The sequence below is a fragment of the Rhopilema esculentum genome, chromosome 3, assembly GCF_057945365.1.
Source record: "Rhopilema esculentum isolate cy_ngs chromosome 3, ASM5794536v1, whole genome shotgun sequence".
NCBI lineage: Eukaryota > Metazoa > Cnidaria > Scyphozoa > Rhizostomeae > Rhizostomatidae > Rhopilema > Rhopilema esculentum.
In genome coordinates, this window is record NC_142817.1 from 3,586,236 (window position 1) to 3,603,025 (window position 16,790).

The 16,790-nt window shown below is 34.3% G+C and overlaps 2 protein-coding genes across 2 annotated transcripts in view; one reads left to right on the forward strand and one right to left on the reverse strand.

Annotated features, from left to right (window-relative positions):
- The window catches only part of LOC135692643 (uncharacterized), a 27,404-nt gene extending 16,111 nt beyond the window's left edge, over positions 1–11,293 (forward strand). The window contains exons 4-16 of the mRNA XM_065210843.2: positions 240–419; positions 1,713–1,767; positions 3,006–3,107; positions 3,441–3,528; positions 4,636–4,686; positions 4,972–5,030; positions 5,487–5,567; positions 5,743–5,817; positions 6,558–6,986; positions 7,302–7,598; positions 8,915–8,974; positions 9,877–9,986; positions 11,155–11,293. Of these exons, the coding sequence (XP_065066915.2) occupies positions 240–419; positions 1,713–1,767; positions 3,006–3,107; positions 3,441–3,528; positions 4,636–4,686; positions 4,972–5,030; positions 5,487–5,567; positions 5,743–5,817; positions 6,558–6,986; positions 7,302–7,598; positions 8,915–8,974; positions 9,877–9,986; positions 11,155–11,221 (1,654 nt within the window). The 3' untranslated portion in view covers positions 11,222–11,293. The remainder of the gene's footprint in view (positions 1–239; positions 420–1,712; positions 1,768–3,005; positions 3,108–3,440; positions 3,529–4,635; positions 4,687–4,971; positions 5,031–5,486; positions 5,568–5,742; positions 5,818–6,557; positions 6,987–7,301; positions 7,599–8,914; positions 8,975–9,876; positions 9,987–11,154) is intronic.
- On the reverse strand, positions 11,206–16,545 carry LOC135692656 (cysteine-rich DPF motif domain-containing protein 1). The gene is made up of 5 exons (XM_065210873.2): positions 16,319–16,545; positions 15,894–16,005; positions 15,118–15,201; positions 14,626–14,696; positions 11,206–11,543 (listed from the first exon to the last, which is right to left on the reverse strand). The coding sequence occupies exons 1-4, from the start codon at positions 16,528–16,530 to the stop codon at positions 14,667–14,669; spliced, it is 438 nt and encodes a 145-aa protein (XP_065066945.2). The 5' UTR covers positions 16,531–16,545; the 3' UTR covers positions 11,206–11,543; positions 14,626–14,666.
- Between the last annotated feature and the right edge of the window lie 245 nt (positions 16,546–16,790).

A 16,790-nucleotide genomic window follows, 5' to 3' on the forward strand; every position in this document is an offset into this window, starting at 1 on the left:
ACTTTCTATGTGGGGTTCACTCTGTCCTTTAATCGTAGTCCAGCCAATCATTTAGTATGTATATTCTGTATCGCGTTACGGTGGAGAACGAAACTTAACCTAATATCATTCAAGTTATATGCATAAGTATAACCCCTGTTGATCTGCAAGTGCTTTGTACCTGAAAAACAAATTAATCTTGATCTATCCATTATCTCAAAAGAAGTATTTAATCATCGTGTGTTCGCCATTTTTTGTAGGTATGCCAAGAGGCTCAACTTACTTGACAAGGTTTTTCAAGCAAGACTCTTGAAAGAGGCCAAAGAGAATGCGGTTGTACCAGAGAAAGTCGTCCAAGAAATATTCTCAAATCTATCCTCGATATGCACGTTTCATAATACAATACTACTTCCAGATTTGGAGAAAAGAATAACGAACTGGTGAGTCTCATGACTTTATTTATGCCAGCTGTCCATCTGCATTTGAATCCCGTTCTTTGTTAGTATTAGAAACGTGAGTTTCCAGTGACCAGTCATTTGAAATAGTAAAAAGTAGCATCAAATGTCTAAGGATTTTTCATCAAAGATCAAAAAGTATCTTTTTAATCGAGTTAGAGACCATGCTCAATTTTTGTATATCTGCTTATTGAATTTACTATTAGCTCCAGGTTGTTAATCAGTACTGTGTCAGAGATTTGACACAAACAATTCTCTATAATCCAGCTATATTGATTTAATGAACACTACTTCGAATATATGAAGACCATAGAAAGCTTGAAAGGGTCATATCTGGGTTCCTCACACAGTTCCATTATACATTCCCTGTAAAAAATTAAAAGTAAATAAAATCATTAGCAAATGCAAAAATTTGATATGCGGACTGATTAAACGATTCCAATCCTACATCCAAGCCCAAATCTCTGTACACATGTCCGTAGATACCTGGGCGGATAGGCTGTTTCACGGGAGAGTTCATTCCTGAATGACTGTTTACTTTCTGCGAAGATACATCCTCTCGTTAATTCATGTACAGGGATAGGGGTACTTTGGGGTGAAGTCAAACCAGTTCTCTTTTTCTTGTTTTTTTACCCACTGACCTAAGATGAATTATGTGTCATTGGTAGTGATGGCATGTTTTTCGTTATATGTGATCCGGTTATACCAGCATCAAGTTATACTCAAGCAAAATAAATTGCAATTTCCAACACAACGATTGTTAACAGCTTAAACTTCATCGTGGAATAATAAGTCTTTGTCCACTTTTTATTCATAATATGTAAATTTTTCAAGTCCAATTAGAGTTTGGAGAGTCAGTTCATATCAAAAATATCATTTTTCGGCATTATTCACTAAATTTTTGGCAATTGCATTTCTGTCCGATTGCCGACTTGTCAATATCTGAATCCAAGTGCCAACCCAGAGTACCAGTAAATATGTCTTAGAATTAGAAAGCTCGATGGAATAAAGCCGTTTTAAGTTATTAATTCAAATGAAAGCTACAATTAACAGAAGATTCAAATTAAAGAAAGATATATAACTGAATATTTATTGTGCACAGAAGTATGAAGATAACAATATATCGTGACTGTGTATTTTTTTGAGGTTTTCAAGACTGTGTTTTCATCAGACAATAAAGAATCTGATTTTTAGGAGCCAGCATGTCTTAAAGACGGTTCTTCTCTTAAGAATGACTGTTTTCATAACAAATTCAAATGAACTTCATCCTTTTTGTAGGTCATCTAATGAGAAGATTGGAGATATTTTCAAAACATTAGGGCACTGTTTGAAGGTACTTTGCCTTTTTCTCCCGCTTTTTACAAGCGAAATAGACTATTTTTTCTTGTAACTGAAAAACGAAGGTTTGTTTTTGAATGTTATATTGAAAACTGGTTTTTAAAGCATGGCATCCCTGCCCTATTGAAGCTCGTTTTTCGCAGAGATTTGTTTGAAATCTTCCGTCTGTCTGTACTGTTTGAAGTCTACAGCCAGCCTGCTTTTGTTCAAATTAGTCAAAATATGAACAAGCCAATTGATTAAACGGCAGATGTCAAAAATTGCGGCCATCTTTTTTTATAGTTTTATTTACCTGCTACAAATAGGCTGTATTCAATTTTGAACTTTTGTCACGTAGCTGGTATTTTCTCACGTCTATACAATCAGAACAAGAGGCGTACCCACATATTAAAAGCGGTTTCTTATTGCACAGAATTGCAATGGATTTCCCAGCGTTTTATTGCATCATGATCGCCAACATTGTCTGTTCACTTAACGAATCTTCTTTCGAGATTGACAGTTTAAGATGCTTTATAAACCTTTCTTTTTATGACAAAAGACACGTCCCCGTTATTTTATCTAAAATTTATTTTACAATATCTACTTTTTTACCTTATTGCTAAGGTTTTATTTTCATGTTTATATTACTGCCATGCAAAGGTTTAGAATCCTTTGCAGTAATTTGCAGTTTTGTTGCTTGTTTTTAACTACACACACCTTCAGGTGTTTCAGGCCATTATTTATACTACGTTATCAGTGTCTAACTGCAGTGGCAATGTTCATCCTTTGCTACACGTCTTATAAGCAGTGTTATTACTCGCATTTTGTTTCATTTGGTAAAGTCCTTGGCATCGTTGACTTTGACTTTGTAAAAGCATAACACGAACCCACTGACCTTAAATGAACAAGTACCCCTCCTTCCCCAACTCTTTGACTTACTGTGAAAACTGCCTCTCATTCAGATCACACTCTCGCATCTATAGATAGTGATGCTAACTTTTTGAAACTAACCATAAAAAACATTTAATACAATAATGTCCTTGGAATGACTGTTCTAACGGTCATAATGTGTTTTATTTATGCCATATAGGCAGAGTTGTACCTGCTTTGGTTTATAGATTCGTTTTCTGAAGATTGCGTAAAGCGTGAAAATAACTTTTTGAATACCATGAGTTATGTCCATTATTTCTCTAAGTGGTTTTCAACTTTTTCCAACGAAGATGTTATGAGATCTATTTGTTTTTTTTCTTGTAGTTATACACAGATTATGTGAAGAACTTCGAACACGCAACAAACACGTTAACTCAATGGATGAAAAAGTCACCTAAATTTGCATCTGTTATCGAAGAATTACAGGTTAGCTGACAGATTTTTCGAACATACAACATAACAAAACATGACATGACATGACATGACATGACATGACATGACATGACATGACATAACATATGACATAACATATGACATAACATATGACATAACATATGACATAGCATATGACATAACATATGACATAATATAACATAACGTAACAGATGTAACGACACAAAGAGAAGTTATAATTGCACATTTCTTTTTACAAAATCTCTACCAATAATACTCTATTTGTTATCCTTGCTTGAATCAAAGTTTATATATGTTAAACACATTCATGATCCTAGGCCTGTATACGATGTGTTCTTTTTCCAGAAACTTCCAGAATGCGAAAACTTGACACTGCAACACCACATGCTGGAGCCCATTCAAAGAGTTCCTCGATATAAGCTCCTTCTTCAAGGTTAGCTGTGGTTTTCTCTTTAAAATGTCTTAAAATTATAAACGAAGCTGTAACAGCTCGACAATATGTTGGGTTCCGTGATGAATAAATTTTCATTTTTTATGGGAAAACGTAGCAAAGACATGCACAATAAAAAACAGCCAGTAAGGAAAACATTATTTATAACAATGTCCTTGTGCTGAGAAATATCCCTTGATATTTTTATAATTTTGGGGCTGCTCAGTGGGCAGGTGTAGATATGGGGGTTTTCAGAAAAATTCCTCAGACATCCTCGGGATGAAATTTTGCCCTATTTGCCTGCAAATTTGAATTTCTCTGTATCTTTTCAACAAACCTTTCTTGGAAATATTATTCAAGTAACATAATCCATGGTTTGGTCTTGACGCTTGTCAGGAAAAAGGAAAAATCGAGCACAACAGTAAATTGCTCTCACTTAATATGCAAGTTATGTATAAGTCGTCCTCGATTCCGCTGCATCATTGGAAAACCTGCCTCCGGCTCACATCCGTGGAATCGTAATGTTTCTTTATTCTGATACACACATTGCGTATTATTCCCTGCAAGAGTACTCCGAGATTTGTCTTGTGCACTGTGTTCCAAATACTCATTTTATTATGTTACAAAGTTATCTCGGAAATAACAAGAGAAATTTTTTTAAAACTTTGGTGAATACAACTTCCTCACAAAAATATCGCGATTATTTCTTACATTCGTAGCATAGGGCCCCTGTATGATATTAATGTAAGCAAAACATGTCCTGACTCCTTACCTAATTATACCGCTTGGGCAATGTACCAAATTCAAGGGGGAGGTGATCGATTGACCTTTTTTATTTGTTCAGAAAAGGGAATACATTCAGTAATTTTGGCTTGTTTTAGACAGCCGTTTTAGATTTTTCAACCAATTTGAGCATGAACTCTAAATTTTATGTGCTATATCTTTTAGCCTTTAGGAGTCGTTTGTGTTTTTGGCGATTTCATAGCAGATAGACTACATTGCAAAATGTTTTTCTTCACTCTGTTGTCTCTATCTCCTTTTTCAAGCAATCCTTGTGATCGTAAGAAATTATCATATATATATTCATTAACCTGATTATTTCACATTTAGATTATTTGAAGAAGTTGCCAAAAGACTCACCTGATCGAGCAGAAGCAGAAGGTACTGGCATTTAGGAAATGTTTTGTTCATTTAGTACATATTATAGTGCCTTTGGTAGTAAGCCATATAGAGAGTAATAGAACTAGCACGTCTTCCAGGTCATTGGCCGTCAACAGGTTAAATACACCAAGCTATGGAATTCCTTTTTTCGCCTATAAGTGAAGCTTAGAAATATTTAGAAACTGGTAGGTTCACTTTTTCAAAAGCAGTTAATATATACTTGTTTTAAGGTAGCCAGTTATCAAACTTGAATGAATGTACAAGAATTTGATATTGTCGTTTCAGAATCCCTGGTTGTCATCTCAGAGGCTGCTAATCATTCGAATAATAGCATGAAAGGAATGGTGAGTTTCTAAAAGCGTTGTTATTTGCTCGTCATCTTTTGCAAGAACCAGACAGTTTTTGCTGCGGCTTGATGTTCTTACTTTCGGAGAATTGAAGCTCAGGTGTTCTCAACGTTGCTAATTTTCATCATTGATCTTTCTACAGACTCTAAATTGTTTCTAGGACCACTGAATAACATCTTAGCCAGACATGTATTAGCGCGGCCAATTTGCTGATAAAATCTACTCTGTTTTGTTAACAAGAGAGAACATTTTTAAAGAACATTGTTCTTTCTTCTAATTTTTCATCGCAGGCAGGTTATGTTTTTATATTGTTCATATTCTATTGGCAAACCAATACTCGATGTTCTTATCAAAATAGAATGTTTGAAAGGTTTTTACAACGCCAACGCTTTGTGTGTATTTGAAATTGAGAAAGGTTCAGAATCATATTATAACGGTTTTATTCGCCTTCAGGATAAATTCAAAAAGTTGGTCGAAATTGAAGAGAGGATAGTTGAAGGTCTTCGGGGGGAAAGTTTAGCCACTGCAAGCAGGGTAAGTTTCAAAATTGAATTAATTCTAATGTTGAGAAATTACCAAATTATCGTCATTTTTTCTTGTTTGAATTGAAAAGTGTCATCTTCAGAAACTCTTAACTGCACTGCGCTTTCACATAATTTGTTAAGAATCTTATTTTGAATGAAATTAGTCATAAATATTTTTATTATAGGTTTTTATCAGAGAGGGTGAGTTGGTGAAAATTGCAGCAAGAAGCGACCAAAAACAAGCAAGAATACTTTTGCTGGTGAGTTCGTAAGAACCATGTCGTTTGTGTTCTTTTTACTTATTAATGGAACATGTAACAATTTGCTAGGTTTTTATTGGGATTTGATTCTTGTTTTTATAACATTGCCAAATGATGAGAAATTTTCACCAAGGGAAAGGACTTCAGGACGAGTGAGTCTTGATGTCCAGTTCTGTGGTGCCGTTTGGGGGGGGGTTAGGGGTCTCAGCCCCCTTATTTAAGCCAGTTTATGTTTGGTAGGATGAATTCCTGCCATGTTTGGCAGGATGAATTTGGTGTGAATTAACCCTTTATGTTATTGATTTATTCATTCAATTAGCCTCTCAGAGCCGATATGTATTTTGAATGATTTCATATACAATAGGGAATCTTTCAAAAATGCAAGTATATAAGGTGTGAGAATGGGTGTGGTCTTGGGTGTAGCTCCTGGACGTTCCTTACAGCACATCCCCTTCCAAACTTTTTAGGACGGCACCCTTCGTTCAGATAATAAAACTTTTTTAATTTCTAAGACGATCTTATCTTAAAAACTTTTTTTTTATACAGAATTTTTGAATGCTTTCTCAGCCAATCCTCCACAAATTTATTCCTTAATTGCCTTATATAAGGAGGATGCAAGCCATTGAAACAGCGCGCCCCATTCTTATGCCTGCTCAAACTCAGAATTACCTGATGTGTTAACATCCTTGTGTACTACTTTCTGCTTTCTTTGTAAACTTTATCTTTTATTATCTGTACAGTTTAATGATCTGGTTTTGTGCTGTAACAAAATCCCAGCCACTGGGAAATTAAAAGTACGTCAAATGATGGAAATACCAGGCATGTCAGTTCAAGATGGGGACGAGGTCGACCTCGGGGATGTTCATACATTTAGGATTCGAAGTCGACAGCGAGTATTGGATTTAGCAGCCTCAAGTCCAGAAGAGAAACATGAGTGGATACAGGCTATATCGGGAGTTATGAAAGACTATGAAGCAAAACGAGGTAGCTTATTAAAACAATATATGGAAGAGGAAGCTCAAAAAGAAACGTTCAAGGGGATCGGATCTTTAAGAGTTGGAGATTCGGCACCTGTTTGGGTAAAGGACGAAGAAGTCACAATGTGCATGCTGTGTGCGGTTAGATTTTCTTTACTAAGCAGAAGGCATCACTGCAGAGCATGTGGAAGGGTATGTTGATAAGACATTTTGGGTACCTCATAATGCCACTGTAAAAGCCTCAACCTCAGACTGCGTTTTTATAACTTGGATGACCTTGATTGTGGCATTTTTCAGATGCCAATATATTTATCCAAGCGTGCATACAAGTAAAACATACTATAAAAAAATTTTTTTTTTAGAATACCACTACGGTCAAGTAGTTTTAATGGGCAGCTAATTTGGAGTAGTACCTTTCTGCGTCTATTTTTTCATTTTGTCTCTATGTGTTTATACTATATATTTTGAAATAAAGAGTTATATTTTCATGTGTTTATATTCTTCCAGATCGTCTGCGATAATTGCTCGAAATACAGAGCTCAGCTTGCATATATGAATAACACCATCAAACGAGTTTGTTATGTATGTAATGTCAAATTGAATGCTGGCAAGCTCCAAGAAACAGACTCGTTTATACAAAAAAGCTTCACTTTAGCACAAGTTAACAGGGATCCAAAGCGGCGCCGATCGACAATCGTTAGTGAAGTACAAGGAGAACTACACTGGAAACCCCCTGGAAAAGGCTGGGTGAAAGGATATTTTAGTATTGCAGATATGGTTTTATACGTACAAAAAGGTAAAAAGGTAAGGGTGTCTATTTGATCAGCCAAGACAACCGTAGAGAATTGCAATGACGCATCTATGTAAAAAAGCTCGCAATTCTTCACTGCATACCACTTAACATCAAACTCCAGTGTTGTTTAGCGATGTTCTGTGATGTTCAGCCAAGTCTGAACCAATTAGGAAGTGTACTGTGAGTTGATACAATATTTTTTTGTTCAAGTGGTTCTTCAGCATTTGTTGAGAGAAACTAAACATTCTATTCAACAACGTTAAGTCCACGAAAGCCCACTCGAGTTGTTTTTTGCTTCCAGTTGATTAACACATTATTCATTTATATTAATTAACCTATTCTTAAAAATTTTGAATAAAGATATTGAGACCTTCAACTGAACATAACAGATCAGCGTTGTATAAATGTTTAGCCATGGCCAATAGAATGTTGAGAGCGTTTTAACAAGGGATAAGGGCTGATACAAAAGAACCTTTTCAATGCATATTTTTGTTCTACATTTCTAGTCACTTCCACAGAGTCAATGTCAGGACATCATTTTAGACATCTTGTTTAATTCCAAATTTCCCATCTCAGCCAATTCAATACCTTTTTGCACATTTAGAGGTATTTCGTAATGCTCTTTTGGGATCGATGGTCAAAATTGAAAATGTCTAAGAATAGATTTGTGTGACGTCATCGCTTTGATACTTGATTGAGTTGGCTTGTGGTCAGTATTTTTCGTATGGGTCTTAGTAATTCTTAGAAGAATTGAGATCAAAGTCAGAGTTTCCCCACAAAGGAGAGCACCAAATATTTGAAGTTTCAGACACTAGGAAACAAAAAAATGGGTCATCAGATACAATGGATGTTCATAATCTGTATGTTCTTGGTTCAGACGAAGTATATTTAACACTTATAAGGGATTAATACTGCTATTTACCCCCAGTCATTCTAGGGGACTCACTTTTTCACTGGCATCAAGTTTACCCGAAATCCTCCAACTGCTATCTGGACAAAAATATTAGATCCATAACTGTTACTTGAATGATGTCATGTATACTTTGGTGAAAATATTAGCTTAGTTTACTTTTATTTCAGTTACTACATATTTGCATTATAAGATCGTTTCTTGTTCTTTTTAATTGTTTATTGTTGTTTTGTTCCTGTCCACATTTTTCATTACTTTGTTCAACTGTGCCAGAGATCAAATATCTGATTGGCAAAAATATATATTGTTTCTTATATTGTAAAATATTTCATACCACATACAATGCAAAGATTTAATCAAGTATCACTATGAGAGTTTTAAGACTTTTTGTTTGAACATGTTTTCTTTTACCAACAGGATCCAAAAGCACAGATGACCATTGCATTACCTGGGTATGCTATAGCAAGACCATGTCCAGTAAGTATGGACATAATAATCTTCTTCAGGATTATATTAACTTGCATAAGCTTGACTTCTTTAGACAAAGAAAAGTAGGGCTCAACAGAAGCTTGGCTTATATGCATGTTAAATTGTTCTGATTAAGACTTTCAAGAAGCTTTTCTGCACAAAAGATGGTGGTGGTAGCATCACAGTAAAATTTCCCTACCCAGCCATGGTAAAGAAAGGCATTAAAAAAGATCAGTGAAGAAACCTTTAACTGTCTCTCTCTCCCTTTTTTCATTGTTGATAGCCCTCACATCAGTCCTTTCTACTTAGCAATATTGGAATACACTCTTTGAAAAGGTAGCAGATTTACTTGAGAATTCAGTCTCATCTTATTGAACTGTAGCTTAGCGAGTTCCCACCAAATAGGTGTTACCTTCTCTCATTCAAATTCAAGAACTTCTTGGTGTTTGTTGTGTAGTCATGATCAGAGACCAAATGACAGAGGTTTGAAAGAGAAAGAGCCTGGGCTCATGTAGTCAAATCTCAGCCAATTCGTAGAAATGTTTAACTGATTTTTTACATTAGACTTATCTAATGATGCTCTTTAAGTTGTAATTTTAAAACTCAAAAATTCTAAAATAGATTTTTGAATTTCAGGTAACAGTTATTAAAATGAATGAATAAAATATAATAAAATAGATTTGAAATTCTATTTAATAAAGATTCATAACAAAGATGAAATTCTAGAAAATAGACAACACAATAATTCTGTGATTTCAACATTTAAGAACCCTATTTTTTAATCTCTTTGCCTTAGAAAATTTGATTAGTTGATTAATCTTAAATAAATATACTGAAATCATTCGACTCTATGGTGTGATTTTGTCCCTAAAGGACTGAAATGTGATTGGCAATTATTTGTTATATCATAGGAAGATGAAATTGATGAAGCAAAGTATCCATTTGTTTTTAAACTTCATTCTGGAAATAAGAAAGAGTTGACCTATTATTTCCAAGCAGACAATGAGGACATGATGCAAAGGTAAATCGTGTTATTTGCTTGACTAGAAATTATTGTTGAGTATAATTTTATAAGGTAAATGTTTTTTTCTAAAGGAAAATTTCAGCAAGAAAGGCTTTCAAGGAGCAAACCTAACTGAATATTTTCCACCAACAGGATGTTCAACTATGTTCTCAAAATATTGAATATTTTCACAAGGGTTACCTAGATGGACTGCATTGGTATAAAATCTTAACCTTTGCTTCAAAATAAACTGGTCACTGATACTTCTGCATATATAGCTAAAGTTTTGCACCCCATTTAAACTTATCAATCTCATACACACGAAATTTCTTTTCCCTTTTGTGTCCAAGGAAAATCCGTTTTGAGGAAACAGCTTTTAGCTCTGTGTTGAATGGGTATTGTATTTTCTGCAACACCAGAAATATATTGGAAGCAGTGAAGTTTCTAATGACAAATAGACAAATGTAATTGGGATGATATAAAAAGATTCCGAGAAAAGGTGTTCATAATCATAGCCAAATAAAAACTTATCCAGTGTTATGATTAGCTATGCTGTTTCAAAAGATAAGAACCACAGACTTCACTAGTATTTGAAAGCAAAGTTCAACTTGAAAAATAAATAAAAAAGAAATGACTGATTGAAAACCTTTCCATTATTCTCCTAGTAAAAAGTTGGTTTGCTCAGTTTAACTATAACCATTCAGCCAAGACCCAATCAGTCACTTTTAGGGCCCCAATCCCTTCAAATTACTATTAGGAACAAAAATATTGGTATGGTTTATATAAATCATAGAATCAGCAATTTAAACTGAACTGAAACATATTTTTTTTCAAAATTACGAATTTTTTACACTTAATGTTTCTTTCATTAATATAATAATTAACACATATAATTAACATATAATGAAATCCTAGTTTTTAATGGTTATATAATTTCAGAAAGGGCTGTTGATAATTTTAACAAACATCTAATGATGCTGGTAAGAAAAATCAAACAAAATATGACAAACAAGCAGCTTAGAGAACCAATTGTATCAAAAATGTATTTCAATGAGCCAGCAAATGAAACAGGCTCATTTCTGCAACTGTCTTGGGTGATTCTATGGAGCCTTGATCCAGCACCAACATCAGAGTCTGTTATCTGTTATTTCTTATCATCAATCTTTTCCTTGTTTCATTTTTGTAGGTGGATTGATGTCATAAAGTATTCAATAAAGGCCGAAAAACCACCACAGAATTATAAAACATTGTAACAAAGTCTGTTCTGTAATTAATAGTAGAATTTTAATACAAGGGCCTTGAATTTTATTTTTCTAGATGAATTAACGATAGAATACTGGATTAAGGTGTATGAATGTAACATGCAAGTAATAGTTATTTGAGAACTAGTCTAGTACGTAAGTTTTTTATATATGTTATTGGGAAGAAAATTTGGTTGGAGAATTGCTAACCACTCATCTTGGCATTCCACTGCAATGTCTGTTTCTAATATTTAATCTCTGTCACCCAACCAGTTATCATCAATTCAACATCATCTAACATCATTTCCATGTCACTAACATCATCTCACTAAACCTGAAAAATATACCCTAATTAATTTTTTACTTTGATGTTAAATTAAAAAGTTCAAATGAAGAAGAATAATGTGTATATATGATAATTTTGTTTTCTATTGCTATGATAAAGACATTGGGTATGGCCAGGCTTCAGATCTATCCCCATGTGTAGATATAATTATAAGATGATAAATGTTTTTGCGCAGTGCGTAAGAAAGACTTTCTACAGAAGGAAAACATTTGGAAGAGAATATGATCTGAAAAATTCTTATTGGGCAAAGTTTTAGTAAAACAAATTTTGAAGAAGGTGCAAGGAAAGCTCTTTGGTTAGAGTTGTGGACTACAGATCCAAGGAACCAAACTTTTACCCAAATGAGGGGAGTTGCCAGCTCTAAGAAATTCCAGACATATGAATCACAAGATGTGGGCACATTGAGAGAAAGGACCAGGACACTGCTCGATAAGCATAAGCTTCTCACTGTCTTTATACTAACTTTTAATTACTAGCTAGAAACAAATTTTGAAGAAACAGGGCAATGACCAATCTGAAGGATCTTTTAAATGTTAGACCAAACAACTTAAATAGGATTAAGTATTGCAACTTTAATGTCAATATTGACCTTGCCTTTAAATACATGCTCCCATAAAAGATAAACAAATGAATATGTATGAAGGGTGTTTTTCCCAATAATCTGGTTATTTTTGTGTGTAGATATTTAAGAATCTGACAGTGGTGTGAATTACATCACAACAAAACAGGGGATTATCATTTTACCCAATTAAACAAAGCTAGAAGTTTTAATCATTTTCTGTAACTTTTTTAATTAATTTATGATGCTTATTTTTTCAATATTTTAATTAGCATGTGTATTGTTTTTATCAATAGTTAAAAGTATTATATTAAAGATTTTTAACTAAGGTTGGATATGTTGCAACTTGTTTCATCAGTCATAATTTGATGGAAGTGTCATCATTATCAGCATAAACACCATTCGCAGACTGTTAAAGATGAAAATCACTGTTAGCCCTTTGGCATTCTTAAGTTGTGGTCAGGGCTCATTAAAAATATTTTGTGCCTGCGAGCGGAAAGCTGAGTAAAAAAAGTAAAGTGAGCGGAAAGCTGAGTAAAAAAAGTAAAGTAGGGAGCAATATATGTTCAGATGTTGATAAATTGTGAATCTTCCTTTCTACTGAGTTCCACTCAGTATTGTTACACCAACTTAAATTAATGCCACAGAGTTTTTCTCACCCAAATTTTCAAACGCTTGAAAATTCTTGTTTTTCACCAATGGAATTTCAAAAAAGCAAGAAGCATTTTCCTTGATACCATTTTAGTTTTACTTTACATCCAATACATATCAATTTCCAGTTTATGGTTTAAATAGCTTTGAAAAAAGCAAACATTCAGAGTTTAAAACGTCAGAACATAGATCGAAAACTCTACGTTAAGAAATATATATACCCAGTTGTGGATCGAAATAGGCCAATCAGAAACACGAGCACATGACTGTAAAGGTTGACCAATCAGTGCCGCTTGCCTATTAGAATGTTACCAATGGAGTCCTAAGGTGAAAACGAACTCCTTTTGTCTACACAGTAGCGGTTTTTTCGTGCTTATGTAGATAGATTCTAAAACTGCTAGATGGAACGACGATCGGGCTTTACCAATAATCTGAAACATGTCGCCATTATAGTTTTTTGCACAATCTGGGTTTTCTAGCAAATGCTGCCCGATAGCAGAATCGCAGGTTTATGGTTTACCTTAATCATCAACAAATAAGATATCCAGCACATCTTTACTTTTTTCCCTTTGGCCCTATGGGCTGGAATAATACTTCTACTGGCTTTTTATAATTTCCACCAATTATTTCTTTCTAATGTTTCAGCGGTTCCATTTGGACACCTCCATTTTGAACCCTCGTTGTGATTGCCGATCAAAAATATTACGAACTGTAAACGCTTTCAGTAAATACTCATCCATGGGTTTTAAAAATGAAATAAAAAAGATGTGTAAATAACACCAGGACTTTTATTTGCTTTTCTTTTTTATTTCATTTTGCATAACCCATGGATGAATATTTACTGAAATCTTCTTATTCAAAAGCAACATCTCCAGAATAGGACATCTAGACGAAAAATTTAGGTGCTCGATTCTACCAAGGATTTTGTGGACCAACTGACAAACAACCACCTAATGATGTATTTGGGGTATCACATGCTCTACGCCCCCACAAGCTACGCCCCTAACTGCATGTAAAACTAAACAAATAATAATTGCTATGAGCGATATAAACTGATCAGTACATACAAAAGAGAATGAAGTGATCAAGTTACGGGTGATTTGGGTTATCCAAGTAGTCTTGCTGTAAATCCTTGAATAAGCCCCCAGGGGCTTACTTGCAAAAATGATTTTTAGGTGGGGGCTTATTCAAGGGGGGGGGCTTATTCAAAGGGGTGGCTTATTTGAGCATGGGGACTTACAACTCTATCCATTAAAATTCTATTTGACCTTTCAGTTGATACCAAGAAAGATATTAAGAAAAAGCATGATTGTAAATTAAAAAAGGTGAATAAAATTTGATTCAGAAAAATGCCTGCAGAAATTCAGAGCATGAACTTTTGTGCCTGCGAGCGCTGCTCGCATAAATTAACGAGGTCTGGTTATGGTTGACAAAAGTGGCTTCAAAAATGCTATACATTCTTAATCATATTTTGTTCATGAGCATATTACACAAATTCATTTGTTTCATTATTTTTAGGTAACAAATGATTTTAAAATTCTTAGAACAAGTCGTGTTTTAGGCTACCTCAGTCATGTTTGAACAATTTTTATTTTTTAAGAAATTTATTTTAAATTGTGAAGTTATGGTCATTAAGGTTTGATAGACAATATGTAAAATATAAGCTTGTGCTTGAGGGAAATTTTGGTGCAAAGGGAACTAGTTGTAGAAAGTCTAAAGCTACTGAGCTTATAGATGCTATGTAGAAAAGAGCTGATGTGCATGATATTAATTGATTTAAACTGCCCCAAGGTAAAACAAAGTGTAGAAAATAGCAATGAAGATTAGAGAATAAGGGATGAAGACAAAAGAGATTGATACCTTTGGTTGTGAGGAAGCAGGCAGTGCTACTTTTCTTCAAGTCATTTGAATGATAATCGTTTTGTTGCTTCCTAAAGATATAGATATTGATAGAGATAAGCATTAAATATGAAACTGAGTGGTCATCTAGAACTGTCCTGTTCTATACACCAAAGCATGTATGACTCTGACTATACTGCATCAAGCATTTCATGTTTGGATAAAATTTGCAAGTAAAACAGCAATTTTCATAGATAAAGATGAAACTAAAATATTACCAAAAGAGCCTTTGTTGCATTGAGATGAAAAAACTATTGATATCAGAAAGAAATTTTAGGATAAATTTGTGTCTGTTGTTTTGGAGTTGTATACATCAACGCAAGTATACTGCAATATGCAAAAACCAACCAATATATATAATAATATTATTAGATATGGTGATTTTCCAGGCCTCTTAATCATTTTATAAATCTGTTAAGTGAGTTGTCTTGACTGTCAAGTGAGTTACCTTACCTCTTGAATTTCTTCAGGGAAGCTTTGCATATTACTAAACATGCAACTTCTGCAAAACCTTTGACCATAAAAGTAGCTGCAGGTCTAAAAAGAATTAAATTTTGTTTGGGTGAATATAAATGTTAGCACTCAAAGATGATAGCATGACAGGCTAACCATAGTTCTATAGGCATGATATGAAGAAACCAAAGATTTATGATAAGGAAGCCAAAAGTCAGCATGCACAATATGCAAAGGAAGATTGGGTATCTCCTGCAGGCACTGTGCACCAGTCTAAAAGTATTTTTGAGACTGTACTGTACAGAATATTTTTGAGACCATGCCATTTAGAGCCCTGGAAAATGCCCCCTTTAGCAAACATTTACTTTTTATAAGCAGTCCGATTCAGAGAAAATATCAATTACTATGAAATAGATTGAACAAGATAAGATACCGGAAAGTGAAAGGGTCATGAAGAACTGCTATCACTTAGGATTTTCTTACCTATTATTGCAAAAAAAATGACAGGGGCTATGCCCAATGACTGCATGGTACCTGATCTCCTGCCATGTTTTGGCTAGATAAAAATTTAATTTGTATTACACAATTTATTTTCCTATCTCCATGCATGTTTTTAATAGTATTTTTACAAGATGCATTTTCAATAAAGTTGCACTGCACCTGCATTAATGGTGGAAGAGCAAAGTTTTACTTTAAACAGCCTAGAAGTTATAGACGCATGATAGATAGGAAATACTAGAAATGAGACTATCTGTTTTCAAACCAGAATTACACACCTGACCAACACAAACATGAATGTTGCACTTGGAACAGAGACTCCCAAGAATTATAGGTGTTTGCTTCTTTCCTGAAAATGGGTCTTGGAGCACAAATGCTTGCTCTTTGATCCTGAAAACGAAAATGAAATAGAAGCCAACAGAATGCAAAAGATAACACACGTGCCTATAGACGAAGAGGTTCATCATGTGCCCCTATTATTCCTGCAGGGCATATTTGAGGCATGCCCTAAATTTCCGAAAATAAGATTAAAGATTGAGTGTGGATTGCAAATGTAAAGACCAGATGTTAAACTAGTGATTACATATCTTTCTTCTGCTGTCTTCACAATGTTTTTTGTTCAATCTATAAATTATATTTGGGAGGCCCTCTATTCCATAATAAGTTAAGCCTGCTCTTTAGTTGTATCACAAAACAAACTTACGAAAAATGGCAAGAACCCTTTATGCTTTCCGCTCCATAAAAATCATAACGACAGGAGAATCCGCACAAATTGCAAGTGAATATATTTGACGACCCCTGATGATCTACGCCACTATTACCGACATCTTTTAATGTTGTCATTCTCGTAAAGAGTATTTCAAGGTGGCACTGCGGTTTTAAGGAGGCTATGTTAAATTTTGATGACTCAGCCATTTTTAATCCAGGGACTCCGATGCAAGTCGGAAAGTTGGGGATGAAGGCAAAATAAAGATTCATGGCAAAAAATTTTTATTTTTGCTTTGTTAAAATATTGGAGGCATGGTCCCGGCCCCTGTCGTTGATGGGCCTGTAAACACCATTCAGCTAGACTCCTCGTTAACCAAGCATATTTTTTGACATTTAAAAAGATTAAAAAAGAAACACTGAACGTTTGAAAATCGTTTCTGTTAGTAATTTGTAAAATTTGCAATTTG